At 49.6% G+C, this 26,035-nt stretch overlaps 4 protein-coding genes across 4 annotated transcripts; 1 reads left to right on the top strand and 3 right to left on the bottom strand.

Annotated features, from left to right (window-relative positions):
- Positions 1-1,031: 1,031 nt before the first annotated feature.
- LOC135318856 (sperm-associated antigen 11B-like) lies at positions 1,032-4,597 on the bottom strand. Its single transcript, XM_064477366.1, has 3 exons — positions 4,523-4,597; positions 3,530-3,679; positions 1,032-1,443 (listed from the first exon to the last, which is right to left on the bottom strand). The coding sequence occupies exons 1-3, from the start codon at positions 4,575-4,577 to the stop codon at positions 1,310-1,312; spliced, it is 339 nt and encodes a 112-aa protein (XP_064333436.1). The 5' UTR covers positions 4,578-4,597; the 3' UTR covers positions 1,032-1,309.
- Positions 4,598-7,518: 2,921 nt separating this feature from the next.
- On the bottom strand, positions 7,519-8,470 carry LOC135318855 (beta-defensin 104A-like). Its single transcript, XM_064477364.1, has 2 exons — positions 8,413-8,470; positions 7,519-7,744 (listed from the first exon to the last, which is right to left on the bottom strand). Exons 1-2 carry the CDS (start codon positions 8,468-8,470, stop codon positions 7,560-7,562), a joined length of 243 nt encoding a protein of 80 aa, XP_064333434.1. The 3' UTR covers positions 7,519-7,559.
- A 5,548-nt stretch (positions 8,471-14,018) lies between these two features.
- On the bottom strand, positions 14,019-16,561 carry LOC116149260 (beta-defensin 15). The gene is made up of 2 exons (XM_064477365.1): positions 16,513-16,561; positions 14,019-14,211 (listed from the first exon to the last, which is right to left on the bottom strand). The coding sequence occupies exons 1-2, from the start codon at positions 16,559-16,561 to the stop codon at positions 14,069-14,071; spliced, it is 192 nt and encodes a 63-aa protein (XP_064333435.1). The 3' UTR covers positions 14,019-14,068.
- A 3,304-nt stretch (positions 16,562-19,865) lies between these two features.
- On the top strand, positions 19,866-22,747 carry LOC116149259 (beta-defensin 105). The gene is made up of 3 exons (XM_031440424.2): positions 19,866-19,948; positions 20,386-20,427; positions 22,139-22,747. The coding sequence occupies exons 1-3, from the start codon at positions 19,879-19,881 to the stop codon at positions 22,264-22,266; spliced, it is 240 nt and encodes a 79-aa protein (XP_031296284.1). The 5' UTR covers positions 19,866-19,878; the 3' UTR covers positions 22,267-22,747.
- Positions 22,748-26,035: the final 3,288 nt, after the last annotated feature.

Below are 26,035 nucleotides of genomic sequence, written 5' to 3'. Positions count from 1 at the left end.
CAGAAAGGATTCTTAACTCATAAGAACTAAATAAAAATGTAGAAAGAACGAGGGACTCAGATTTTCCTGATATGAGTTAGCTCGCTAATAATTAACTCCAGCCTAAAACTAGTCACCACTTACAGTTTATAGCAAGTTTATGCAAATCCCGCTGTTTCTTTACTGATCTGTCAGACTGTCTTTGAATCTTCTTTTGAGCAGACATGCTTGACGCAAAACCCCAAGGTAAACAACAGATTTGTTTTGTGCATAGAATATAACCACTCCTTCCCGTAGGTTTACCCGCCAAGACCGCCACAGCTGGTCTACTTGGGAAATGAGGGGTTAGAAGTCGGTCCAAACTCACTGGAAGTTTCAGGGAATCCACACTTTAAAGATGTAGGAGAGAGGAAACTAAACCTAAACCAGAGCAGGCGCCACCGCTTACCTTCCTGCCTCCAATCTCACGCAGTCCCCGTCCATCCCCAACTCCCCTGTCAGAGGAACATTCTAAAATTGAAATATGATTACGTTCACTCCTTTGGTGCACCTGGTAACCCTCCCTCGCTTAGCAGTCCAAGGTCTTTAGTATAGTATTTATTTTCTTTGAGAATTTCTCCCCATTTTCTTGCGCCCTCCTCATCTGACACTTGTCATTAGTCCCTCTCTTGAGGTTCTAAGCTTGTGCCCATTTTCTTAGCAAATCATTCTTTCGTGTCTCCATGACTTCCTACAAACTATACCCTTTGCCTGAATATCTCTTCTTCTCTTTTTCCCTTAACAAACTCCTAGTCATTCTCCAAAATCCTGCTCAAATTTCCCCAGGAATCCTTTCTTAATTCTCTTATATCTATCTTCCCCACATGTAGCCACATTGTAGAATATGTAGCATTTTGTTGTTTTTTTACTTATTGAGATGATTTCCTCTCAATATTCATGTTTCCAATTCATTACCTTCATGTAATGTCTCCAATTCATTGCATTTCTCAGTGCCTAGACCAAAAGAAGGTACTCAAAAAGTACTTTTAAAATAAAAGACCGAATTACTTGCATGCTTTCCTATGAAAGTTTATTACACCCACATTTATCAGCAAAAATTGTGTGATTTGGAAGATACTGCACATCTCAAGCTAAGGCACCTTCTCTAAGATCGCATCCATAAGACCACGTGTAGCCAGTTTTCATCTTTCCTTCTGCTGCAGTAAAATGTTCAGACGGCTGGCACAGACAGCAAAGCTCAGGGCCTCCCCAGTCCCTTCTCCAGACACCTGCTTCTGCGCTGACGGCCGGGGGAGGCAGTGGACAAGCTTCGTCTTCTGTGTCAACAACCTCAGTTCTGAGGTAAACAGCAGGCGTCTTTGGTCTTGAAGCAGTAGCCTAGTTGTAGTTCCATGTAGTTACAGTATTTTTGACACTTGCCTTCGCTTTTCTTGCAGTTGACAACTTTGAAATCTGGTTCAGGCTCTGGATAAAGAAATACCCAATGTCAGGCTCCTCAGACTGTCTCAAGAATCAGATGCTGTTACCCCAGCCTAGGGGAAGGGGTGGGGGGCGGCGACGGATAGGAAACAGAGTTCCTCTGCGTGTCTGTCATATTTCGTGCAATCATTCTAGTAGTAGCAAACTCAGATCCTGGATTCCCTGAACAATGAACTGTCAATTCAGAGGCAGCTGGGAAGAGAAAGCGAGGGGTGTGTTGTGATACAAATGTTTTACTTTAAATAATTTAGCATGTTGTGTAAAGGCACAAATGAGGCCTCTCCGAGGCAAACGGTGGAGTGAGACGGCCCGACTGAGCACGGACTGAGACGCGATGGTCCCTGGGGGAGAGGACCATCCCTGAAAGCGAGGTGAGACATCTAGGTGGGGCCGGGTGAACAGAGGTAGCGGAGGGTAGAGTTTGAAGAACTGAAAGACTTATTTTCTCCCCCTCAATGAGGGAGCACTGGGGGCAAGCCGATGCCTTAAACACGTGTCAGGTTACTTGAGTCACGTGAAACCGGTATGTTACCCCAGAGTGCAAGTACCGAGGTTATCAGACATCAAATTTTCACTGATGACAACTGATGGAAGAAGGCAAGGAGCGTGTGTAGAAAAAAGCAAAAGCTGATGAGCACCACGAGAGCAGAGGCCCAGCATCAGAGAATCGGCCCGCAGCGCGTGCGGGGAGGACGGCTGCACGCCAGCGGCACCCGTCACCTCAGGCTCTGCCCCTGGCTTCACATTTGACCTTCAGACAAATTAAGTGTGACGATGTTACCCTCTTCCTGTCCTGGTCCCTTTCAGTCAGTACACGTTACAATCATCTGGCTAGATCAGTGAATCAGCTGGTCAATCCATTAAAATTACTTTCTTATCACTTCACTTTTCAGATCAATAGTCTTTTTTTAATCTATAAAAACCTGTACATATGGAACGTATGAAATGTGATGAGTTCGGACATATGCGCACTCCCATGATACCATCCCCCCAATCAAGGTGATGAACGTATTTATCACCTCCCAAAATTGCCTTGTGTCCCTTTGTCTTTGTTTTGCTTTGCTTTTGTTTTTCTCGTAGTAAAAGCATAAGATCCACCCTCTTAACAACTTTTTAAAGGTGCTGTGTTGTGCACCCTACGGCTAGAATGCATCCTCCAGCATAACCAAAACTTTCTCCTGTAGAACAACAACTCCGTTTACTTCTCTACCCCCATCCTCTGCAAACACCATTCTGCTGTCTACTTCTCTACCTTTGGTCATTTTAAATAATATATATAGTATATTACAGTGCATAGTTTCAAGTTCAAAGCTATGAAACCAACTCCAGATATAGAGCTCTGCTTCTCCCGAGAGATTCACCTCCCCAGACCTGTTATCCATCTAGCTAAGCCCCAACACACTCCAGGGGTCTGAAATGGCGTTGCTGGCAGGTGAACCCTGAGCCCAGGACCATCTCAACACCGCTGAGAGCTTTCACGTCTTCCCAGGCACCCCGGCCAAAGACGCAGAGCAATCAGCGTTAAGAGTCCCTTTCTTGTTGGAATTCAAACCTCCTCTCGATAAAGTTTGCCCGCTGCCTGGCTTAGTCTGGTCCACTCAGAATAGTTACTGATGGCTAGTCCCCATCCTGGCAGCCTGGCGTCCTCTGCCCCCTCCCAGGAGGCTTTCCCTGAGCACTCTCTTTCCACCTGGCACTTAGCAAGTGCTCAGTACATCCCACAGAGTGAGTCAACCCCAAGGCCAAGGGAACGGGCTTCCCACCCGCCCTGGGGAGGACATTCTGACCCAGGGCCTTCTCTTCTGGCTACCGGCTTTGGGGGGAGTCAGAGAAGTGGCCTCGGACACCTCTGCTCTGGTCCTTTCAATGCTCCCACGTTTTACAAGGCCTTCAGGGGTCCCGCTGTCAGACCCCCATGACCTTTCCGACAGGAGGGACAGCGTAAGCCACCAGCACAGGGTCTTCTAAGCACATCCCCCCACTCTCACCCCCATCTGCACACCTTCCGGGGATCTATTCTTCCACTAAACGTCTCCGAGTCGATGACCCTGCCATGGGCTTTGTTACTCACCCTGGAAAGGGGGCGTGCGTGGTAAGAGGTAGCGTTTTACGTGGTGGTGAAGCTGGTGAGACCCGTTTGCTCCTTGTCCAGGGGCCTCTTCCCTGGGTTCTCGGGGACCCTCCGTGCCTCGGCGGGTAGCATGGGTGACCCTGGATAACCCTGTTCAGGAGTCAGCACAGGAGAGGACGTTCAAGGCTCTCCATCCGCAGACCCATGAGGATGAGGTACTTACAGGACGAGTGACAGTGAAGACGGCAGGGGACGGGGTTGTCGCCCAGTGGGTATAAAGCTCCAGTCACACAGGACGGAGACGTCCCAGACCTTGCATCCAGCGTTGGCCTCTAGACAACACAGCGTTGTGTGCTGCTCAACTTGCTGGGAGGGGAGCCCTCACACTAAGTGTTCTTATCACAGGAAAACAGCAGCACAAACCAACACGGGCGCCTGGGGATGTGCTGGGGTGCCCACCCTGCTGGCTGTGGTGATGGGACCACAGGTGTTTTCTTATGTCCCAGCTCATGAAAATTGTGCACATTAAGTCGGGGTAGCGCACTGTGAATCATTTTACCTCAATAAAGCTGTAAAGAAAGAGTGGCGGACGGATGGGGTGGGTCGGAAGGGGGACAGATGTTACTTGCGTCCGTGCGTGTGTGCGTGCGTGTGTGTGACAGTCAGAGAGGGAAAGGTGTGGGAAGAGGGGGCAGTGGAGCCTGACCGCCCCGAGGAAGCCAAGCTGAGCCCCCCCCCGGGGGCATCACCAATGTTGCTGTTGAGACTCCCTGAAACTTAAGGTCCCTCCTGAGACATTCTGCCCTTCTCCGTCAGGGGAGGGGGTGCTGGAGGGATAAGAAAATGGAATCAGGTTCGGGAGGCCATGCCACCCGCAGTCAGTGTCGTTCACAAACCCCGGCCGAGACCCCTCCCTGAAACCCCCCGGGAAACGGGCTCCCAGGGCTGCGTTCCCAGCCTGGACCCCAGCCTGGAAATGACCACTGCGCTTACCTAGAAACAGCAGGACCCCGAGCAGAAGGGTGACCGGAGGGAGGAACCGCCTCATGTCACCCAGGGGACAGCAGCCGGGCCAGGCAGGCGGGCGGGCGGGCGGGCAGGGCTCCTTTATAGCCGGGCTGGCGGGGGGGGGGGGGGGGCCTGCAGCGGGGAAGGGCTGCGTCCCACAGTAACACACGGGCCGCTTCTCTCAGGAAGCGCATGACATGCCTGAATGCCTCGGGTGGGTTCGCTGAGTGAGAAAGGACGAGGGAAGGGAGGGGAAGCGGGGTGGGGGTGGGGGGCAGAAGGCCACCAATTTCAGGAGCTTCTGGCTACAGCACTGCTCTTCCTTCATCCGGTGACATGACCGCAGCTGCCACAGCGCTTCCACCCTGTCTCCCAAACGGCCGCGCCCTGAGGCTGGAGAGGGACAGAGGCAGCGCCAAAGCAACTCCAAACTGTCCTTCCCGTTCTCCCCCTCAGGCTGCCGGCCCTTCTCTCGCTGCCCTTCGAATGTAATCTATCTGGCTCTTCTTCACTTTTCTCCCCCAGCCTCTAGTCTCCTCGTCCCCCCGCCCCCGGATGCCTGACTATTGACGCCGTCGGGTCCGAGTCAATTCTGCTTTGAAAATAAGTTCTGTAAAGGAGTCTGGGTTTTCTCTTCTAGTGATAATTACGCAAAAGGCGCTTCCTCCCTTCCCCTCATTCTCTTCTTGGCAGGTGTGAGGTTTCCTTTTGCTGCACAATCTCAGGCTTGCACAACCCAGGCAGCCTGTCCTGGACTCAACGGGAGAAGCCTAGGCTTTGGTTCAAGAGCTTTGTAACTACGTAACACCCAGCCTTACGTCAGTGTCTCTGGGAAAAGCGTTTATCCCAAGTGCCTCTATTTGCGTGCACATTTTGGCCCACAGAAAAGGTCATAGCTGAACATAGGTCTGTTCTGCCTGGAGAAAGGGGAGGGCGGATGGAGAAAGGGGAGCAGGTACAACAGAGACTTGGCGTCCAGGGAAGCAGCAACCGAGGAGGAGGCCTGGAGCCACGTGCAGAGGCTCGGGGAGGTGCCCAGCATCACACCGCAGCAATCACCGACGGAGGAGCTGGGACGGCTTCTGCCTCGGGGAGCGTGGTGCTGCTGCTCAGGGGTAGCATAAGATCGTTCACAGCCTTTTGTTTTCAGGCATTAGGAAATTTTCCAATTCGAGAGGACCCTGGCTGGGGCCTCTGGTAGAGGTGAAGGGTGGCCGGGTGCTGATTTCCGGCACAGCGCCTTGCAGGTGGAATAGTAAGCAGCCAATAGCATCCAGACGAGAAGTTTGGAGGCTCAGGGTCCCCACTGTGAGACACCCACCCTGACCTGTGAAACAACCAGAGTCACTTGGGCTCTGATTGGCTGTTACATGGTGTTAAAGAATTAGTGCCAAATTCTTCCAAGTATGGTAATAGCGCTGTGGTTAGGTTACCCCAGAGGTGAAGACCCCAGTTCTTGTCTTACCCAAAAGATAAGGTTTACAGATGGGAGTTGGAAAGCACCATGTAGCAGAAGGATTTTAAATGACTTATTTAAAAAAGGAAAAGCCACCTCCAGGAACGGGAGGCGGGCTGATTCGGGGGGACAGCGGCAGTGTCCTCTCCCGTCTCCTACATCCTAGTTTAGAGGTGGGCTCTTGCTTGATTGGCAGCTCTCGTCCCTGGAGTGCTTAGTCACGTTTGGCCCCTGTGCGCATTTCCTTGACCAGGACGCACACACAAAACCCACGAGGGGGGCTGAGCTGCAACGTGAGTTATAATACAATGAGCACGGGGCTGTGTCTGGTTAAGTCCTTTCTGCTGCCACGCAGTCGTGGCTGTCGGGTGCTATCCGGTTTCTTGCTGACATCATTTAGAAGTAAAGTCCCTTTTTGCTGGAGGGGGCACAACGCCATCTTCCGGACCATCCTCCCTCCCCTCCACTTGTCTGCCCGGCGCTCCCACAATCTACCAGTTACAGTAAAAAAAGACAATTGTTCTTTCTTTTGAGTTACACATTTCAAAGTATTTCCCCGTGATGTGACAGGGCATCGTGAGTGTTCTTGGAAATAACGGGGGGGGGGGGAGGGCTTATCAAGGGATGAAACAAGGTCGACCTCATGCAGAAGCGGGGTCCCGGCTGCGCGAAGGTTCACTTTACTCTTTTGGGCAAACGGACACAGTCCAGCCTAACAGCTCGCAGGTGGCACTGAGGGCCTCTCCTGGGAGGCACTCGTGCCCGGTGGCTGTTCTTGTCCACCTTAGTGGCCACTGACCCTCACCGGCTGGGTCATCCTCTCCCCCGGTGTTTGCAGAGCAGCGATATTCTCATCCTGCCGCTCCCCCTCCGTTTACGGGCTGCACGGCTCTCGTGGAGAGAAGCGTTCCCTCGTGCACCATTTGGTTCCCCTGAAGCACAGTTCGGGCGGGAAGGCCAGGTCTAGTGTTTTACCGCGCCCCTTACTTTGCCGCTTTTCAGGATCAGGAGTCTGGACACGTCCACCCAACGCGGCCCAGTGGCAGAGCCGCTCTCTGCTGCCACCTGCTGGATGTGACCCGCCACAGACGTCCGCTTGGGTCAAGCCTTCCCCCATCACCTCTTTTGTTTTTTCTCCCCGGGGCGTCTCTGTTTTGAAGTACGGCGTATGCCAAGCACATTGCACTTAATATTGATTCATTTTCCATTTTAATTGACAAAAGAAGTATATTACTGTTAAGCAGAACTTCTGATCAGAAAACAAAACCAAAGTTACCAAGGTGAATTGATATAATTCAGGCAAAGAAAAAATCATGTTCACTTAGGCTTGTGGCTGAACGGATATGGTTTTTTTTTTTTTGGTTCATCTTTTAAAGTATCGAAACTCACACATAACCGACACCAGGCCGAGGCCCTGGGTTCCGCTGATTCTCCCGCGTTGGCTCAGCACCGAGTGAAAGCTCTCGGCACGTCCTCACTTTGCAACTGGATTAGTGGCTCCACTGCGGGCCTTCTGGCTGTAAGGCCCCGAGAATGGACAGCTCAGAGGTCCAGCTGTTGGCGACTCTAGGAACCAGGCACCACCGGGTTTCTGTCTTTCATAGGATTCAATTTGTTGACGCTCCACTTTTTCAAACAGCACGCGTAGGTGTTGAGGCATCTTCCAATTCTGAACTCGTCACTTTTACAACGCGTCCGGCAGCGAGAAGTCCCATAGCCACATATCCTGCCTGTGTCCAGGTCACTGCTCACTAAATAACAGAATGAGTCAGTGTGATTAGCTGCACCAGGGTGGAGAGGCAAGGCTTTGGCGCAGTGGTGTTTCCCGGGGGAATGACTGGAGCAGACTGGAGAATGCCGGGGAGTGGTGGTGGGACAGACACGCGATGTGGTGCTGGGGATTGAACCCAGGACATCATGCATGCTAAGCATGTGCTCTACCACTGAGCTACGCCCTCCCCACCCTGCTCCTTTTGTATTAAGAGGAATCACTGCATTCCTTTTAATCCTAATCCTCTGACTTGATATGAAAAGGTGTAAAATTCAGGAGGGTGACAGAGTCAACTTCTGGGCAGATAAAGCTTTTCAGGAGGCAGGTGGGTGTCACCAGCGGAAAGGGGAGAAGGCATCTCTTACTGCAAAATCAACAATGAACAAGGGCAGCCGTCCTGCAGTGCAGTGAGAATGGCTAGTGTATCCCCCAGGGACGGCTAAGGGCCCCACACTTTCGAGCGGTGACGCCTTGCTGCGGCCAGGAGGTGTGCGTGAGGGCTGCCTTGCACTGCGTTCTACTCATGGCCTCAGTCAGGGCAGGGATTAAAGGCTGCAGAGCGCCAAAGGACGTTTGTTCTAAGTCAGGTTTTCCCTCCACCTCCTGCCCTCTGCAAGTGCACGTCTGTCCAGCGGAGAGTCTCTTTACCTGGAGGACCTTGGTGGAGCAGAAGAAAAGTGGTTAAGAGCAGGACGAGGATCCTCATGGTGCAAGGGTTGCTGGAGACACAGAGCAAGCCTGCAGGAATTACCGGGAGGCAGGAGGGAGCGGCTCTTTCCACGGGTGGAGTGCGGCCGCTGATGGCCAAGCTCATCAAAAGCCGCGCTCACTGGCGATCCCTCCCCCGGGGACAGCACGAGGGGAGGCGCTAGGGACATCCGAAGTGGCCTGGAGACCGGGCCCGGGGGGCAGGGGGAGGGGGACTGTCATATGGCAGGGATCCTTTATGAGGAGTTGTTTGGAAGCTGGTGCAAGTCGCTTCATTTGTTTCCCCACCTGAAGTAAGAAGTGGACTAGATGGTCTCAGAGATAGTCCTGACTCAGAGGAAGGGACTTTCAGTTCTGTTCCTGTTCAGCTGGCATTAACTTGCCCCAGGTAGACTTCAGTCTGGAGCTTCTTGCTGCAATGGCGGCATGGGCCCGTGGGGTCCGAGCCCACCAGGCCCAGAACCGCGCTGAAACAAACACACAGAAACAGATCAGCACACGACGTGAAAGAGACGAGGGGTGTGGGAGGTGGGAGAGACGCAGCCCACTCCTGGAAGAAGGCCTGTGGGGTGGGGACAGCAGGTACCCCCAGGGAGCAGCTATCAAAGGCAGAGAGACGGGCCCTGCAGGCCGTGTCTAGGGAGGCGCCAGGCGGAGAGGAGCGAGGATCGGCAGGGAGAGTCTTGGACCACATTGTGGGCCTGACACGGGTGAGAAGGTGGGGGTGGTTGGAAAAGCCTCAGACTGCAGTGCAGACGGGGACCCCCCGCGGCAAGGCTGCCCCTCAGAAGACACCCTCGTCAGCAGATGTGGCCGGGTGCTGGGTCTTACTTCCCGACTGGCAGCAGTGCCCTCAGCCGGGCTCCGTCCCCTCACAGCAGACGAGCCGGAGCAGCCAGGTGTGGGACCCCGGGCTCTCCCCACCTGCCTTGGTGATCTCGGATGGAGAGCCTCAGGGCTTCTATCAGCGGAGGGAGCGGGAACCCCCACCCACCGCAGTAACGGGAGGGCACTCCGCCCGCCCTCACCCCGCAGGGCAGCAGCGGAGGGGCCTCCGGGGGCCGTGAAGCTGGACGTCTGTGCCACGTGGCAGTTGCACTCCGACTTCAGGGCCTGCCCGGTGGGAAAGGAGGCTCCTCTCAGATCCAGAGTCTCATGGCACCACAAGCAAAACGTCCAAGTTCCGACTAAAAATAACTCATCCACCAAGAGGCAGAGAGATGTCAAACCGGATGGAAAAACACAGCCAATAGATGCCAACACCAAAATGACAGAGATGTGAGAATCACCTGATAGAGATGTTAAAAGAGACATCAGAGAATGTGTGAAGACAGCACTGAGGGCTCTCGCACACCCCACGCCCAGGCCCCGACGGTAACACACGGTGCATCTGCGTGACAGCTAGTGACTGATGCGTCGTTACTCATTAAAGTCCCTCCTTCACTTAATGTCCTTAGTTTTCACCCAATATGCTCTTTCTGTCCCAGGATCCGCCTGGGACACCACATTTCCTTTCATCGTCACGTCCCCTCAGGCCCCTCTGGGCTGTGATGGCTCCTCAGACTTGCCTTATTTTTCCATGAATCCCCTTGATGGTTTTGAGGAGTACTGGTCAGGTGTGACTGTCCCTCGGTTGGGATTTGTCTGACATTTTTCTCGTGATTGGAGTGGGATTAGATGTTTTGGGGAGGAAGGTCACAGAGTAAAGGCCACTCTTGTCGTATGTGAAGGGTGTGTCCTATCGACATGACTTACCACGGTCGAAGTCGACCCCGGTGCCCTGGCTGAGGTCGTGAGGTCGTCTGGCCAGGCCTCTGCCCTGTAAGTTCGCTCTTTTCCCTCCCTTTACGTCCTGCACTCTTTGGGAGGAAGCCACGTGCACAGCCCACGCTTAAGGAGCGGGCAAGTATGCCCGCCTCTCTGGGGGCAGAGCGCCTACGTCAGTCACTTGGAGTCAGGGGCGCTGTCTCTTCTCCCGTGTGTTTGCTTATTCACGTCAGTGTGGAGTCGTGGACATTCATGTTCCACTCTGGGTTGCAATCCAGCACTATTTATTTGTGTATTTACTTCTTTATTTCACTCACACGGATCCAGGTTGGCCGCTGGGAGGCCTTTCAGCTGGTTTCTGCGTCCCTGGGGCACACTCCTGCCATTTTTCGTCTCTCTGTTTCGCTTTGAGCACTCCATTATGTGCTGGCATTTCAAGCTGCTCTGAGTTTATCATGTGTGTTTCCTGCTCCAGCCCTAGAAATCGCCATCTCTCCAAGGGTCCTCGGCCCCTTTTACTGGAGAATGACATGGAGAAGCCGCATCTGGGTCCCAGGTGTGCTCGCAGCTCCTGGAGCATCATTGCTTCTGGCCCTCCCTGCTGACAGAGCCAGGAAATGCGTGTTTGTCTAATGACCTGTAACAGACACCATCTGTACCGACCCCAAGCGAAACATGAGTTCACGCTGATGTCTCCAGTTCTCATCCATCCCCACAAGGGTAACGCTTCCTGCTTATCTGTAACCCCGACTCCAGCAGTAAGAAAGCAGGCTCCCACCATCTCCCATCCATTTGCTCGACTGTTCAGTGCCAGTGTATGTGTGTAGCAGGATCTGAATCTCTACCTTGTATCTCATAAGAAACGATGCCATTGACTGGACTGCGATGCTTCTGAACAGGCTGTTTCACCTTCAGACTTAGAGATGGCACTGCTTTTCAAAGTGACTTAGTCAGCACCCCCACCTCCCGCCCAGTGCCTTCAGTGAAGCTGTTTTATACACTTACGATGCAGCTGGACTGTTTTGTCACACTCTGCATTCCAGCCTGGGGCAGCCCTGACTCTCCTAAATTATTTCTTTTCATTGGCATAGTGAACCCACGTTCAATCTTCGTGCTGCAGAGTCCTAAGAGTTTTAACAAGGGCCTAGTATCATACAGGATGGTTTCACTGCCCAAACCCACTCCCTGTTCTTCCCCCAGGAAACCCCGGCAACCCGTGACCCTTTTACTGCCTCGCAGTTCTTCCTTTTCCAGGATGCCATGTAGTTGGAGCCATGCAGTCTGTAACCTTTTCAGACTGGCTTCTTTCGTGGAGCGATATGCATTGAATATTCACACATGTCTTTCTGAGGTTTGATGGCTCATTGCTTTTTATCCCTAAATAGTGTTTCATTATATGGATGACCCACAGTTTGTTTTCAGCTCATCTGTTGGTGGATAGCTTGGCTGCTTCCAGTTTGGGGTGATAGGAATAAAGCTGCCACTCACATTTAGGACAGGAGTTTCTATGGATTTAAGTTTTCAAAACAATTGAGTAAAATCCTACACGTTGATGTTTGAGAAAGACGCAAAAATAACTTAATGGAGAAAAAACAGACTTTTGGACAAATGTGCTAGAGCAACTGAACATCCACGGGTGGGGAAGAAAGGCCCTGGACCACTGCACAGCTTTGAGAGACATTAACTCTAAATAGTTCATGGATTTAAATGTAAATTTGAAACTACAAAACTTTTAGAAAAGAATATAGGAGAAAATCTTCCGTATCTCAGGCAACACGAAACGTTCTTAGACTTGATCAAAAACCATGATCCCTAAAAAGGAAATATGTCAGACCTCACGAAACTTGACAAATTTGCTCTGGAAAAGGTGCAATTACGAGGTTGGAAACACAAGCTGTGAACTGGGAAAAAAACCTGAAAACCATATATGCAACAGATAACTAATACCAAGAGTATGTCAAGGACTCTCGAAACTTCACAGTAAAAACAAACAAAAAGATCCAATTAGAAAATGATTACATGACAGATATTTCTCCGAAGGGGAGACAGAGATGAGAAATAAGTACGTGGAACGGTGTTAAATATTATTAATGTTCAGAGAAGTGCAACTTAATATCACAATGAGCTGTCAATACACAGTTACCAGAACAGAAGAAATAAAAAAAAATGGGGACAGCTATTTTTGGCCAAGGCTGGCTAGAATGTGGAAAAGCTAGACCCCTCTTGCTGCTGGGACAGTAGAACGGCAGCCACTCTGGACGACAGTTCAGTGTTCTCTTATAAAAACTACACTCCCAACTACCGTAAGAGTCAGCAGTTTATCTCAGAATATTGAAAACTTAAGTTTGCTCAAAACCCTACAAACATCAATGTGTATAACAGCGTTATTTGCAATGGCACCAAGTAGGAAACCACTCAGACATGCTTTGCGGGGTGAATAGTTAAGCAGCCACAGTGCACCCATACCATGGACTATGACTCAGCGATGAAAATGGGGACTCCTGACACATGCAATAGCTCTGAAGACTCTCTAGGGAATTATGCTGAGCGAAAAGCCAGTCCCCAGGGAGGGGCATAGCCCAGTGGTAGAGCACGTGCTTAGCATGCATGAGGGGGTGGGTTCAATCCCCAGGTCCCTCGTTAAAAAATCTAATTACTCCCCCAAACAAATAAAAAACCAAGAAAGCCAGCCCCCAAAAGTTGCATACTGTGTGAATCCATTGATACGACTTTCCTAAAAGGACAAAAATTGTAAAAACAGAGAATGAATTAGTAGTACCAGGAGTTAAGGAAGAGGTGGAGGCTGGAGGGAGGAGGGTGTGTCCTAGGAGGGCAACACGGGGGTCTTTACGGCCATGGGAATAATTCTGTATCAGTGTCAGTACCCCAGTTGTGACGCTGCAGTACAGTTTTACAAGATGTTGCTATTGGGAGAAATTGGGTGAACGGTATACAAGATGTCCTGGTATTATTTTTCACAATTGTATGTGACTCTACAATTGTTTCAAACCAGAAAAATGTCATAAAAAGGTTCACTGATTCCGATAGGATTAAGCATATTGACCTTGAGCAATTAAAAAGGAGGTAAGGCAAGATTTCTGAGCCCGCGTGGAACCAAGGCTGGATCTTAGGCCTAGGGAGCATGACAGGGAATCCTTACTTGAACTAGGTAACATGAGTGCGTAGAGCGAGAAGGTAATTTGGAAGTTAGCCAGTTCCCAGGAGAATAGTAGAAAGTCAATTTGGGACCAGGATCCTGGTCACTGGAGCTACTGGCAATTACAGAGATATTTATGATCCCTCTGCTTTCAGCAAATTTGACTTAACAACTGGGAGACAAGTTCATTGGAAATATTTAATTAACTGTCTCCGATTAAAGGCACGGGAGATGAGATTATTAATTTATATAGACAGGTGCATGATGCGTGGTGGTCCTTAACACATAGATGATCTCAACACACATCATCAGTGTAACTGTCTGTCTAGATATACGTTCATTTCTCTGTCCATCATCTGTCTATCTCAGCAGGTTGGTTGGGGTTGACTTCCTGAGTCAAGCTAGCGGTTTGTTGGTTATAATCATTTCTATTCCCGTTTTTTAAAAAAACACTAGGAGGTTTAGGAGCAATTCCTTTATGAAAAAATTTCAGAAAAATAAGCCAGGAGTCTGGGTCCATCAAGGTTAGCTACCCATGTTCCCCTTCTAAGTGAAGCACTTGACAAATGAATAAAAGATAGTCATTTATTTTATTGACGTGTCTTCTTACTGGAGGCTGGAGTGAAAACAAGATGGTCTGGGTCGTCCGTGTTGCTCTGGGGTCTCTAGTTCTTAACTTTTCCAGCACGGCTGGAGTATCAGACAGCACTGCTGAGACTTCTGGCAGAGACCAACAAGTTCTTCATTTTTCTGACAAGAGCGAACGCATCTCCCTTTAAGCCTGTAGCATCTCTCATCAAAAAATCCATTCCTGGCTACACAAGGGAAGGAGCCATCTGGATTAATCCTCTTCTCAAATACGTCCCAGTTACCAGGCACAGTCATGTCACTAGTCAGTGAAGGCTTCTCTACGAGCCGTCGCAGGGACTTGTCCCGCCAGCAGGCGAGACGGCAGTGGGCAGTGCTTTCAGCGTGGTGGCTCTGCCTTTCTGTCATGTGGGACGGAAGCCGGGAAGGACAGGTCTGTCCGCCGGCGTTCTGGCTTAGGCTGCGTGGGGGCTTTGGGAAACAGGAGCTATTGTTCTTTGGGGATAATTACTGACTTGTCCCTATAAACACCTCCAGAGTCAGTGGTTTCCCTGACACACTCTCAGGTGCTGTCTGGTGACTGCAGGGGGACACCTGAGACTGGGGTGACGCCCTACGACTGGAGTGAAAAAGAATACACACGAGTAAAGAAAAAAGTTTCCTGGGGAGGACACGAGTTAAGAGATTGCTTTAAAAGGCTCACTCTGACTTCCCCTCCAGATTCTATCAAATGTCTTCAGGAGCCAGAATGGGGACTACGTGGGGAGCGGCTCTCCAAGACATCGCTGTGTCTTTCTGCATAGAATGCTGGTTCTGCCTTTAGTACCGTCACTTGAGTAGCTGGCTTCAACTTAAAGACAGACAGCACATCGTACCAGAAGCAACATTTTAGAGCTGCATGATTTAGGTGTATGCAATGGAAGTGTCAGACATATACAAATTGCAACTAGTGTCAACATATGAAGATGCCTGATTCACATACACATAAAGCTAAAAACAGATGGACTGGTGGCAGCATGTGCATAAGTCGTACCTAGCATCAGCATATAGGTTTGTAAGTTTAAATACCCCAATATTCCAAAGCTCAGCGAGCCATGGCTCCCACCACAGGGATCTGTGTTCTCTCCGCCCTCCTAATGCAGCAAGGCTAGCTCAGGCTGGAGGTACTGGACCTCACTCTGGCAAGAGTCCTTGTACTAGGTCCAGTCCACAATGATGGCCCAGAAAGAGAAGGAGCACCCCAGCCGGAGGGGCTTCCAGTGGGCGGTCACCGACCGTCACCGTTACCTAGAGGACAACGTAGCTGTGTGTGCCTGTGTGTGCAGAGACGGCCCATCGATAGGTCAGCTTCATTTAGTTACATTAGATAACTTTATATTATATAATCTTGTGTTGTGTTAACTAACTGTATAACAAGGATGAGCGATCTGAAAAGGATGCCTTGGTCCGTTGCCAATGTGCTGATCAAAGCCAGTGGAGGAAGGGGCCCCTGTAGGGGGACCCCCATATACTTGGTGCATAATCTACTCACACAGGGTTATTGCAAACCAGACCAGAGACATGCACAGCTGGTGTGAAAATTCTGAGCATCACGCTGGTCTTGCACAAATCTGGACTCATTGTCAGTTCTGGAAAGCTCTCTCTTCAGCTATTTGGAAACTGGGATGAGTCTAGTCTTAGACTATAATTTGGGGGAAGGTCCAGATGGAGCCACTGGGGGTCCTCAGGAGCAGGAGAGAAAGATGGGAGCTCGGATCTGAGAAGGACATTTCCTCTCACTGTGGAGGGACAGAGTCAGCCTCAAGTCCTGGCTTCCCTCTTGCTTGTCTGTTTGACAGAGAAGTGCTTAGCTCAGCTGAAGTTTAATCTCTGCAGCTGTGAAATACACGTAAAATGGGCCTTCCAAGCCCAAAGAGTTGCTCGGAATATCACTAAATTAGAGGTAGGAAAGACGGCATTGTCATTGGAGAACTAAATGCGTTTCATTATGTGACATTTTTGCCTCAGCACCCAGCTCTGCAGCCTGTGATTAAGGAATGGCAGCTTCAGTTTTACTATTTTAAGTCATGCCGTGACTGGCATGGTGCCCAGCGTCTTCACGCTCCATTCCTTCTCTCTTCCATCTCTCCCTTTCTCTGTCCCTCTTCCTTACCTGTCTTAATTTCTATCACAGCTATTTTTTTTTTAAAAGATCCATAGCTGGCTACTCTTGCTTTTAATTTTTTGTTTCAAATTTTTGTTCTTGTTAGTGAGCACGAGACTGGGGACCAAAAGGCATCTTTCCTGGCATATCCCGACTTCTCCCAACCTGTGACACTCCATCCTAGATAATAACGAACAGTGCTCAGGATTTACAGCAGAGGCATTAGAGGAAAGTCACCTCCTGGAGCAAATGTACCCCTGCAGGGCTGCTGGGCCGAGGGCACCACTGCGCTCCCGAGCTGGCCGCGCCCGGGGGCTCGCTGAGACAGCCCCGCGCTCCAGGCCTCCACCTCCAGTAAGCTTGCCCGCCGAGGTGCCCGTTTTACCTGGCGCCAGGAAGAGGCAGACGGCAAAGAGAACGAGGAACGTCCTCATGACGTGCAGGTCCTGAGAGAGCAGCCCAGTGTCCGCGAGAAGAGAGCCGCAAACACCCACATTTATGCGTTTGTCCCCCCAGGAGCGTCTTGATCGGTGAGGCGTGTCGGGAGAGGATGCTTCCGTGCCCTCTCACGGGGCCCACAGGTGTGCGGGTGGAAAGACCCGAATTCTCCACCTTAATCCTCCCCCTGTGAGACAGGGAGTCGGATGCCTCTCTTTAGGAAAAGTAAGATTAGGGAGATAAGCTTCCATCCTCATCGCCCTGCTGCTCTGACTGCTGCTGATGTCGCAATACCTTAGAAGCATTTGTCGTAACAACCATAACCCCCCAAAAGCAACAGATGCTCGCTACGTCATGGAAAAGGTGGTTTTCATATGAGATCTGGGTAAGTTTACCTCCTCATGCCCTACTGATATCAATCAATGATTGAATATATAAATAAACTCCAGAAAATGGACATTTTCAGCAGCAGAATTCCAAATAGTATTTGTCAACACCCCCCTGCAGGAGGCAGAGCTTCAGCTGCCTCAGCTTAAATGAAAGTGATTTGCTCCCACAGACCAGAACGTGGGAAAGGAAGAAGGGTCACCTAGGAGTGGGGACGCCTGGCAGGCACCTCACCAAGGGCGTAACCCCAGGAGGGGTCGTCATGTTCGCACCTCGTGCCCCTGACATGAGGAGCGGGATGAGGCGCCCCTCCACCCTATGTGCCTCTTCCCCCGAACCCCAAACCCCGGTCTAATCACGAGAAAACATCAGACAAACCTGAATCCTGTAGTTTAGTTAGTAGCTGGGTACCAACGCTTCTTCCTCAGTTTTGACAAGTGAACCCCTGTTATTAACATCAGTAACTGTTAACATGGATGCTGGCACTGGGGGGGCCGGGGGAAGGGTAGATGGGTACCCTTTGTAGTATCTTTGCAACTTTACAGTGAATCTAAAATTATTCCAAACCAAAAATTGTATTAAAAACAAACAATTGGGGGCGATCCTACCTAACTTTAGCCTCTCCCTGTGATATTTTTGTTAGTAGCTTTATGCACACTGGCGATATATTATGAATAATTCAGTTAGGAATGATGGATTTAAAGTATATATATGTTCTCTTTTCCCTTCCAACTTTAAACAGATTAAAGTCCATAACAAGAGGCAAACTGCTAGAAAAAGCTTATTTGTGCTGCATTCAAAGCAATTGAATGCGGAAGAATTTGAGCCCGGAGCTAGGGGGAATCTGTGCTGAAGAAGCAGACAACGCAGCAACGGTACCCGGGCACCATCTCTGTTCGGTTGGTACAACAGGGAGACCCCGTGGTCCCCGTGATGAGGACAAGCCCTATGATTAGAGGTGACTGCGAGACTGGAAGTTCACTCCAGGTCAGGGCCAGCTACATAAATTTGCTGGGCCTCGTGCAGGATGAAAATGCATGATTCCATGTTCAAAAAGCAGGAAAAAGATGCCTTTAAAGCCACCAAAATATGAACCTTTTTCCTGTCCTCCCAGTTCTCCAGTATAGTATTTTTTATTTGCTGTTTGGGCACAGGGATACTCAGGGACACTTGCAGACCCTCATGAGTGCCCGGGGCTCCCCACCCTGCCACTCTCCATGTATGCTTGTGGCCCCCTCCTGCCAACCGCTGCTGGGTAGGTGTGCCTTGTCCCAGAGAGGGTCAAGCCAGGTATCTCTCCTTCCCACGGGCCTGCCATCTCCACCACGGCAACTGAGCAACTCCCAAGATACAGCAATGCCTGTGGTACGTGTAGTTCGTCCCAAACCGAGGGTCAGGGGAGAGGCTCACTCCTGCCAAGCAGCCCGCCTTCACCACAGCACTAGTAGCCCCCACAGGGGTTGATCGACATGGTGCCCTGAGATGCTCAGGGATCAGGAAGTCAAGCCCAAACACCTCTGGGTACGTCCACACCCGGTCCAAGCTGAGGGTGGATGGTGGTCGCTGGGAGGGAGCAGAAAGGAGGAGGTCAGGTGGGGCTTAGGGACCACGGGTCAGGGGCCAGAAACCCTCCGAGGGTGGTCAGACTTCATTTACAAAGCACATACTCAAAGATAAAATGACTGAGAATTTCAGTGCACTTTGACTACAGTCCTTTAAACCCCAAGGTGACAGGAAGGGCTGTGTGACTGCCCTGGTCATGTGCCCACAAAGCCGGCCTGGCTACGGTTATTAGAGATGTCTCGAAGCTGAAAGGCCTTAGGTTCAGCTCTGTATCCCCAACACATGCACATTAGTTTGTGTTCCTGAAGCTTAAGTGTGTGTAAACATACAAATAAAAGCACTGCTGTGTTTTATAGGCCAGGAAAGGTCATTATGAATTAGTGGACTTGAAAAAGAGTTTACAGAAAATCTGGATAGAGAACACATTAATTAGTACTAGTAACAATAGCCAGACACTCTGGTAAGCACTTTACATACGTGATTTCAGTTCATCATCTCAAATATCCAGTGAAGTAGGTACCATTATCACGTCCATATTTTAAGGATGAGGAAATTGAGGTTCAAAAAATTAAGCCGTCTGTTCAAGGTCACAGACTTGCTAAATCGATCCGACTTTAGGGTCTGCCTTTTAAAACGATCCCACCTGTCATTTCACGACGCAGGGTACTACCCACATACGACCACGGCCCCGTCTTCCGTTTCAAAACCGGAGAGCCGAGCCTTGCCCGGCCACGGGCGACGGGACGGGGCTGCTCTGGGGGCGCGGTGATGCATTATAGCTTTTAATGCCCGTGGTCTTCGTGAAGGAAAAGGATGTGGCAGTAGTGACTTTGGTCTCCTCGGTGGCGCTGTTACAGGCTCAGGGATTCAGAGCGACCTTGGCAAAGTGACTGCTACCCTCCCTTTCTCCTTGGGACACTTGGGGACAGTACGTATGGAAGCCAGGAAAGCGGCAGTCCACAGTGACTGGGCTCTTACGGGGCACGACCTCCTTCTGAGCATGCCTCACGTTCAAAACACCTCCGCGTCACCGTCACAGCGAGCCGGCCTGCCTGGGGGCCGGCAGGACGGGCCTGCGCCTCCCCCCGCACTGGCGCGCGGCTGCCCCGGGCTCCCCCTCCCCGCCCGCCGCTCCTCCTCTTTCCCCGTCGGAACCGCCCAAATCCAAGGCTCTTTGGAGGCCAAGGGTTATTACGCGTCACACCAGTCCTTGATCTTGGGAAACTGAGCATAGAGGTGCTTTCTTTATTGGTTCACTTCACTGACCACGAGCATTTCCCATTACCTTCAAATGTAAATAAGCGAGCGGCCCGTCCTCTTGAAGGAATCCCAAACCTCTGTTCTGAAGAGTCCTCCCTCCGAGATGGCCCCGAGCAGGAAGATGTTTTATTTTGTCTTTGCCTTTTTCCTCATTCTGGCTCAGTTTCCACCAGGTAAATGTGAACTGATGGGATTTTGATGGGGCCGATCATAAAGCTTGACGATTCTTCTACGTACCTGAGGGTAACTCCAGAACTGAGGGCAACAGGCAGCGCCTCACTGCGCGTTTCACGGGAATTCTTAAACCTGCAGTAGCATTTTCTAAGAGCAAGCTACTCTCCCTCCCTCCCTTCCTTCCTTTTCTTTCTTTCTTCCTTCCCTTCCTTCCTTCCTTTTCTTTCTTTCTTCTTTTTCTTTCTCTCTGTCCTTTTAAAACAACTTGCTCTTACTGGATACCAGGAGTTCGAGCTTTCAAACACAGAATAACAATGCGCCCTCTGTGGCCAGCTGCCCCTTGACGGCAGGTGTGTGAAGTTGAGAACACTGTTTTACATAGTGCTGTTTCCTGCATTGGTTTTAATATCGCAAATGTGCTTTGTTTTGAAATTAGGGTGCCAGGCAGGACTCGAATACGTCCAGCCATTTCCAGCGGGTAAGTTAAACCCTTGTGTAGGATTTCCCCTTTAGGAACCCTGGCCCTGCCCGGGAGCTCTGGTTCCTGGAGACAAGGGAGCGATGGGGACCGTAGTGAAAACAGAACTGCTGAAACCCCAGTCTGCTAACCCTACCTTCCTCTCTCCCTTTTGTTCCCAACATCATATTTGGACTTCCCATTTCACAGAGAAACCTCTTTGCTACTGGACTGTGCTTTTGGCCACAGAGATTTGAACCTGGTGGCTACTGTCGTTAGCTCATGGTACTAACTAAACCAAGGTCACAGGACCAGGCTTGTACCAGCCAGGTAGCGCTGCTGTATGAACATGCTTCTCCATCTCTCCAGCCTCTGCTCCTAAATCCAGTAAAGCGTGTCACACACGTATGCCACAAATAAAGGAGTCGGCATGGTTCAGCGAACCGTCACGACAGAGGAGCTGTTATAATGAACAGCCGGCTGACCTTTTCTGGGGGACTCACCCTATACAGGAAGAAAGCGTATTATAAACAGAATTGAAATAAATACTCCTGGGCACTTGTAAACAATTTTTTTTTAATGTTTAGACAGAATTTCAGAGTGAGAAAGAATAAGGTGCCCCTAAGTCACTGAGTGCTTACTATGTACCACGCAGTCTATTAACAACTTCATGTGGATTATGTCATGTAACCTTCAAAACGTCCCTCTGAGGAAGGCACTGTATAACCACCACTTTACAGAAGACGAGGCAGAGCCAAGATGCGATGTCGAATAATTCTGCCCAGGGGACATGAAGAATAAGTGGTGAGGTAGGCTTCCAACTCAGGACACCAGAGTCACAAGTTTTAATTCTGTGATTCTCAACCAGGTAGCAATGCCCAGCAATGCTCTTAAGCAGAAGCGGTGCACAAAACCTTCAACACACTGTGCAGCGTGAGCACTGGACAGTCGGGCCACACGCTGCCTGGAAAAGAGCAGGTGTTGTCTTAAACAGCCACTTGGTCAGCGCCAGGGAGTCCAGCGGCATATAAGCCCTGCGTACAAACGTCACCAGGGAGGGTTATAAGGATGATGGGTGGGGGAATGCGTGCCCCACTCCTGCAGCAAATGGTCACCTAGGGATAACCCCCCGCATTCCAAAGAGTCAGTCAGATTAGAAACACAAGAACATTCCATATCCTATCTGATTCTAAGGCTGAAAATGCTCCCCTGCCTCAGTAACAAAGGGCTCAGGAAATGGGCCAGGCGGAGGCAGCAGAGCACAGCAGTTAGCAAATCCGTGTGAAGAGAGGTGGCACTTGTTGCGCGAGCTGGGAAAGCCAGGCGGATGCTAACGCAGAAGGTCTCAGGGAGGAAGGAGACTGGAATTTAGGAGAAAATAATAAAACTAGAAACTGGGCATGAACAAGGAGTTGAGAAGCTTGAGATTGAGCTTTTGAGTGGGGAGAGTTCATGTTTAAGAAGAGGTCAGTGCGATCCTGACCTCCATGCGTTTATCAATTTGTGTGGCTCAGAAGTGCGCGCAGTCGGACCAGGTGTCCTGTCTACTACGGCCTTTGAAGATACGTACCTGGTGGGAAAAAGTGGAGCTCTCTGGAAAGATCCAGGCTGCTTTTGGAAAACGCTCTTTACAACCGTAATCACAAACCCTCGCTTCTTTCGCGGCCTTTGCCCTCCCCCCTTTTCCAGAGAGTCCCAGGAAAGGCGGGTCAGCAGCTCTTTCCTGCCATAGGTGAGTTCGCTGTTTGCGAGCCGTGCAGGCTCGGGCGGGGCAAATGCAGGAAGATGTGCACTGAGGAGGAGAAGGTCGTTGGACGCTGCAAGCTGAACTTTGTGTGTTGCCGGCGGAGGATGGGGTGAGCCAGACCGGCGCTCTTCTGGCCTCAGAAGCAGGACCGGATATTCAAGGAAGGTCAAGAGAAGTTATGCAGCTTAACCAAGTCACCCAGTGAGCGGGTGTCAAGATCATTCTCATCTCCTTCTCCCTTTGCTTTGTTTCTTTGCTTTTTTTGTTTGCTCTTTCGTTAATGGGGGCACTGGGGATTGACCCCAGGACCTTGTGCATGCTGAGCACGCGCTCTGCCACTGAGCTCTACCCCTCCCCCTTCTTTGCTTATTTTTAAAGGTGATCTTTAAAAAGGTTGCCAGTGGGCAGAGGGAAGTGGGGAGGGGCAAGGTAGGGGTAGAGAATTAAGGGGTACCAATGACTATGTATAAAATAAATAAGCTACAAGGATGTATCACACAGCATAGGGAATAAGCCAATATTTTATAATAACTTTAAATAGAGTATAATCTATAAAATATTGAATCATTATGTTGTACACTGGAAACTAGCATAATGTTGTAAATCAACTCTAATTCAATTTAAAAAAAAATCAAGTCATGAATGGTTACCTAATAGCTACTCACTTAATCAGATACTGTAACTACATGTATGGAATACCTTACAATTTATGAATCTTTTCCCCATACTTTTCTTATATGACTCAAGATCACCTTATAAGGTAGATTTTATTATCCCCATTTATATTCAAAGAAATTGAGACCTAGAGAGAATATCTATTCCTCAAGCTCATAACTGGACAGCAGTAAAGGATGTTCACATCACTCTCATTTCTGTGTATCTGTAAGTACTAATTCTCACAGAACAGATAAACAGAAATGGCACCCACGTCTGTCAATGGAGATACGATTCTACAGGGTATAAGAAGTTATCTTCTCCGCGTCATTTCTTGGCGTACCAATATATTGTCACTCTTGATTCTAGTACTTACGGTGTATTTTTATTGACTACATTTGACATAAAACTGCGTAAATTTAAGACGTACGTGTTAATTGGATACATTTATATTTTATAATATGATTGCTGCTGTAGTGACAATCTAGCACCTCCATCATAATACACAATTATACTTTTTCTTTAGCCGTCGGGATAATTACATGTCAGTCTCTTAGCCAGTTCGATGATTACAGCACAGTGCTGTTGTCTGCATTCAGCACCCTGTGCGTTAGATCGCTATGGCTTATCTACTACCTGTTGCAAGTTTGTTCCCTTAAACATCACTTTCATCCCTCTACCTCCCGTCCCCTGGTAAGCATCATTTATTCTGTTTTTTTTTCTTTTTAACAAGTTTGACTTTCTTAGATTCCACATATACTAGATTCCATACAGTACTTGTCTTTGTCTGACTTATCTCACTTAGCACAGTGCGCTCACGATCCATCCATATGGTCGTAAATGGCATCAAAATGGCCAACAGGTTCAAGAAAAGATGCCCAACACCACTATGCACCAGGGAAATGCAACGCAAACCCACAGCGAGGTGCCAACCCACATCCCTTAGAATGGCCATCATCAAGAAGACAAAAGACATCAGGTGTCAGAGGATACGCGATTTTTTTTTTAAACATCTCAGCATTTACTCAGTTAAGGTCTAGGGCACCAGCTCTGCATGTCTCTTCCTGCCAGTGGATGAAAATGTTAGATTAATTTCATATGCTCAGCATGGAATATACATAAATGGTTGACTGTATAACTTTGCCTTATGAAATAAAATTTGTAGCTTCACAAAATAAAGGTCAAGATTGCCAGTCCTTTGAGTAGTGTCTCAAACTTAATCACTCAGGGTTAACATGTGAGAATGAACAGTATTTTGCTCAACGTGTGAGAATGTACTGTTGTGTCGTGTGTCCTTCTGCACTGAGATCCACTTCCTGTCCTTTCCCTGCTCTGCTCTGTACAGTGGGCACTATTCTCTGCAAACCACATTCTCTGAGCTTCCTGGCTTTTCTGGCAGGTTTCAGTCCGTGCAAGTGCCTGGCAGAAAGAAGAATGGCAGACGAGAGAACAGGAGACCTCGGGGCTCTCCTCCCTCAGTCTCTCTCTCCGCTCCAGCAGTGGCTCCATCTCCAACAATGAAGCCCAAGCTTGTGTACCCTCACTGCTCACCCGGCAGCCCCCCTGCACGCCCGGCTTCTGCCCGCTGGTCCTTGCTCCTGGGCTCACACCATAGCCTCCTGTTTTCCCACAAACCATTCGGCAGTGGAGGATTCCAGCTGTGTATAATGTTAGCTCCCATTTGCATGTTCAGCTTTCCCAACACTTCATCAGCTTTCCACATTAAATTCTCTATTGAACCATCTGGTGTGGGAACTGTTTTCATGCCTGGAGCCTGACTGATTTGGCTTTTAGGTTGGCTCTACTGTCAGATCGATTTATCAACTGTCCTCCAAAAGAGATCTGAGACATAACCCTTGTGAACTCTATAATGTTTCCTGCATTTTCACAGGAATTAAACCCAGGGAAGTGGTAAGTGGGGGACTTGGTCTTAAGAACCTACAGCTGAGTGACCATTTGGTGGATGATGCTTCTCCCCAGATCTCCAAGAGCGCAGCTGATGGTTTACAGAACATCATGAAACCAGGATATTCCCTACTTATTCCAAATACCACATTGCTTGATTCCGAACATCGAAAATGTTCTAGACCCTAACCAATGTCTCTTTCATAGGAACTCATGTGCATGTCTCACAGCGTCACACAGAGCACTGGGCCAGGGGCTGTGCCCTGATATCACCATAGCAATTCCCTCACCTAGCATCCAGAGTCACGTGGCTTGTGGTCCCAGAGGGCACCTCCCACAGATGCTCCCCTGTTCACAAATTTCCCTTCTTCTTCTTGCTCTCTTCTCTCTTCTGTACTAGGCTCTTTTCTAGAACCTTCCCATCCAATTAGCTCCTTTATCCTGAGACATCCAGTCCTTCCTATAGAAAAACAAAGTCTCAACTCATACTAATTTCTTGTTACTTGAAAATGTAGTCCGTTCAGATGTCAGGTGGATGCCCATGACTCTCTCAGACAGGCTTCTGCTGATTCCATGGTAACTGATGGAGATCTCTGACATCAGCGTCTGCCGGATCTTCTGCAAGGGACGGTCTCCTGAATGATGGGTGGGTCAGAGGGAAAGGGAAAGCAAGAAGAGACACTGGTGGAGCTGGATTCCTCCTGAAGAATCTCCACTTTAGTTGGTCTACATATTGCTCCTGTTTAGTGTGACTTTAATTTCATTAATTTTGAAATTGTAGCAATTGTAGGTCTTATCATGCTAACCATCTATTACCTCTTCTTGATTCCCTCACAGTAACTGAAAGGGAATGACCATAACTATAGAGCAAGACTGATCAATTTGGGCTGAATTCCCCAAAGGCAGAGGATAAAACACTAAGTATCATTAATTTCCACACGCCCCATCGAGGTACTAAGCCACGAAGAGATTGACCAAAAAAAAAAAAAGGTCAGGGCACAGGGTTTCTTTGGACAATGTGTTAGGGGGCTGTGATTGGGACTTCACGCTGCCTCTCAAGAGGGAAAGGTGAGGAAAACATCGTTTTCACACCAATCCTTATGAGGTTGGCTTTAAGAAGGTTACCTGGAGAACTGGATGGCCATCCTATGGTGCTCATGCCTGACTCACACCTGAAACTGTCTACAGGGAAAGAGCTCTGGATGGAGTTACCCATGATGGCAGGACAAGAAAAGAGCAGCAGGGGAGTGACTGCACTGATGGTATTAGGCAGGGAGATAAGCGTGATTCCCACGGACCAAGTGAAGGCCGTACAAGGTGACT

This window comes from Camelus dromedarius, chromosome 22, assembly GCF_036321535.1.
Source record: "Camelus dromedarius isolate mCamDro1 chromosome 22, mCamDro1.pat, whole genome shotgun sequence".
Classification (NCBI taxonomy): domain Eukaryota; kingdom Metazoa; phylum Chordata; class Mammalia; order Artiodactyla; family Camelidae; genus Camelus; species Camelus dromedarius.
Note: the sequence above shows the minus strand (reverse complement) of the source record. Positions and strands in the feature narration are given on the sequence as shown.

Coding starts and splice junctions, on each gene's coding strand:
- LOC135318855 (XM_064477364.1), bottom strand. CDS start 8,470: ATGAGGATCCTCGTCCTGCTCTTAACCACTTTTCTTCTGCTCCACCAA. Junction 7,745..8,412: donor GCTCCACCAAGGTCCTCCAG/GTAAAGAGACTC, acceptor TCTGTTATTTAG/TGAGCAGTGACCTGGACACA.
- LOC116149260 (XM_064477365.1), bottom strand. CDS start 16,561: ATGAGGACGTTCCTCGTTCTCTTTGCCGTCTGCCTCTTCCTGGCGCCA. Junction 14,212..16,512: donor CTGCCTCTTCCTGGCGCCAG/GTAAAACGGGCA, acceptor TCCCTTGTGTAG/CCAGGAATGGATTTTTTGAT.
- LOC116149259 (XM_031440424.2), top strand. CDS start 19,879: ATGGCCCCGAGCAGGAAGATGTTTTATTTTGTCTTTGCCTTTTTCCTC. Junction 19,949..20,385: donor TCTGGCTCAGTTTCCACCAG/GTAAATGTGAAC, acceptor TTTTGAAATTAG/GGTGCCAGGCAGGACTCGAA. Junction 20,428..22,138: donor CGTCCAGCCATTTCCAGCGG/GTAAGTTAAACC, acceptor TTCCTGCCATAG/GTGAGTTCGCTGTTTGCGAG.
- LOC135318856 (XM_064477366.1), bottom strand. CDS start 4,577: ATGAGGCGGTTCCTCCCTCCGGTCACCCTTCTGCTCGGGGTCCTGCTG. Junction 3,680..4,522: donor CGGGGTCCTGCTGTTTCTAG/GTAAGCGCAGTG, acceptor ACTCCTGAACAG/GGTTATCCAGGGTCACCCAT. Junction 1,444..3,529: donor ACGCACGCCCCCTTTCCAGG/GTGAGTAACAAA, acceptor TTCTTTATCCAG/AGCCTGAACCAGATTTCAAA.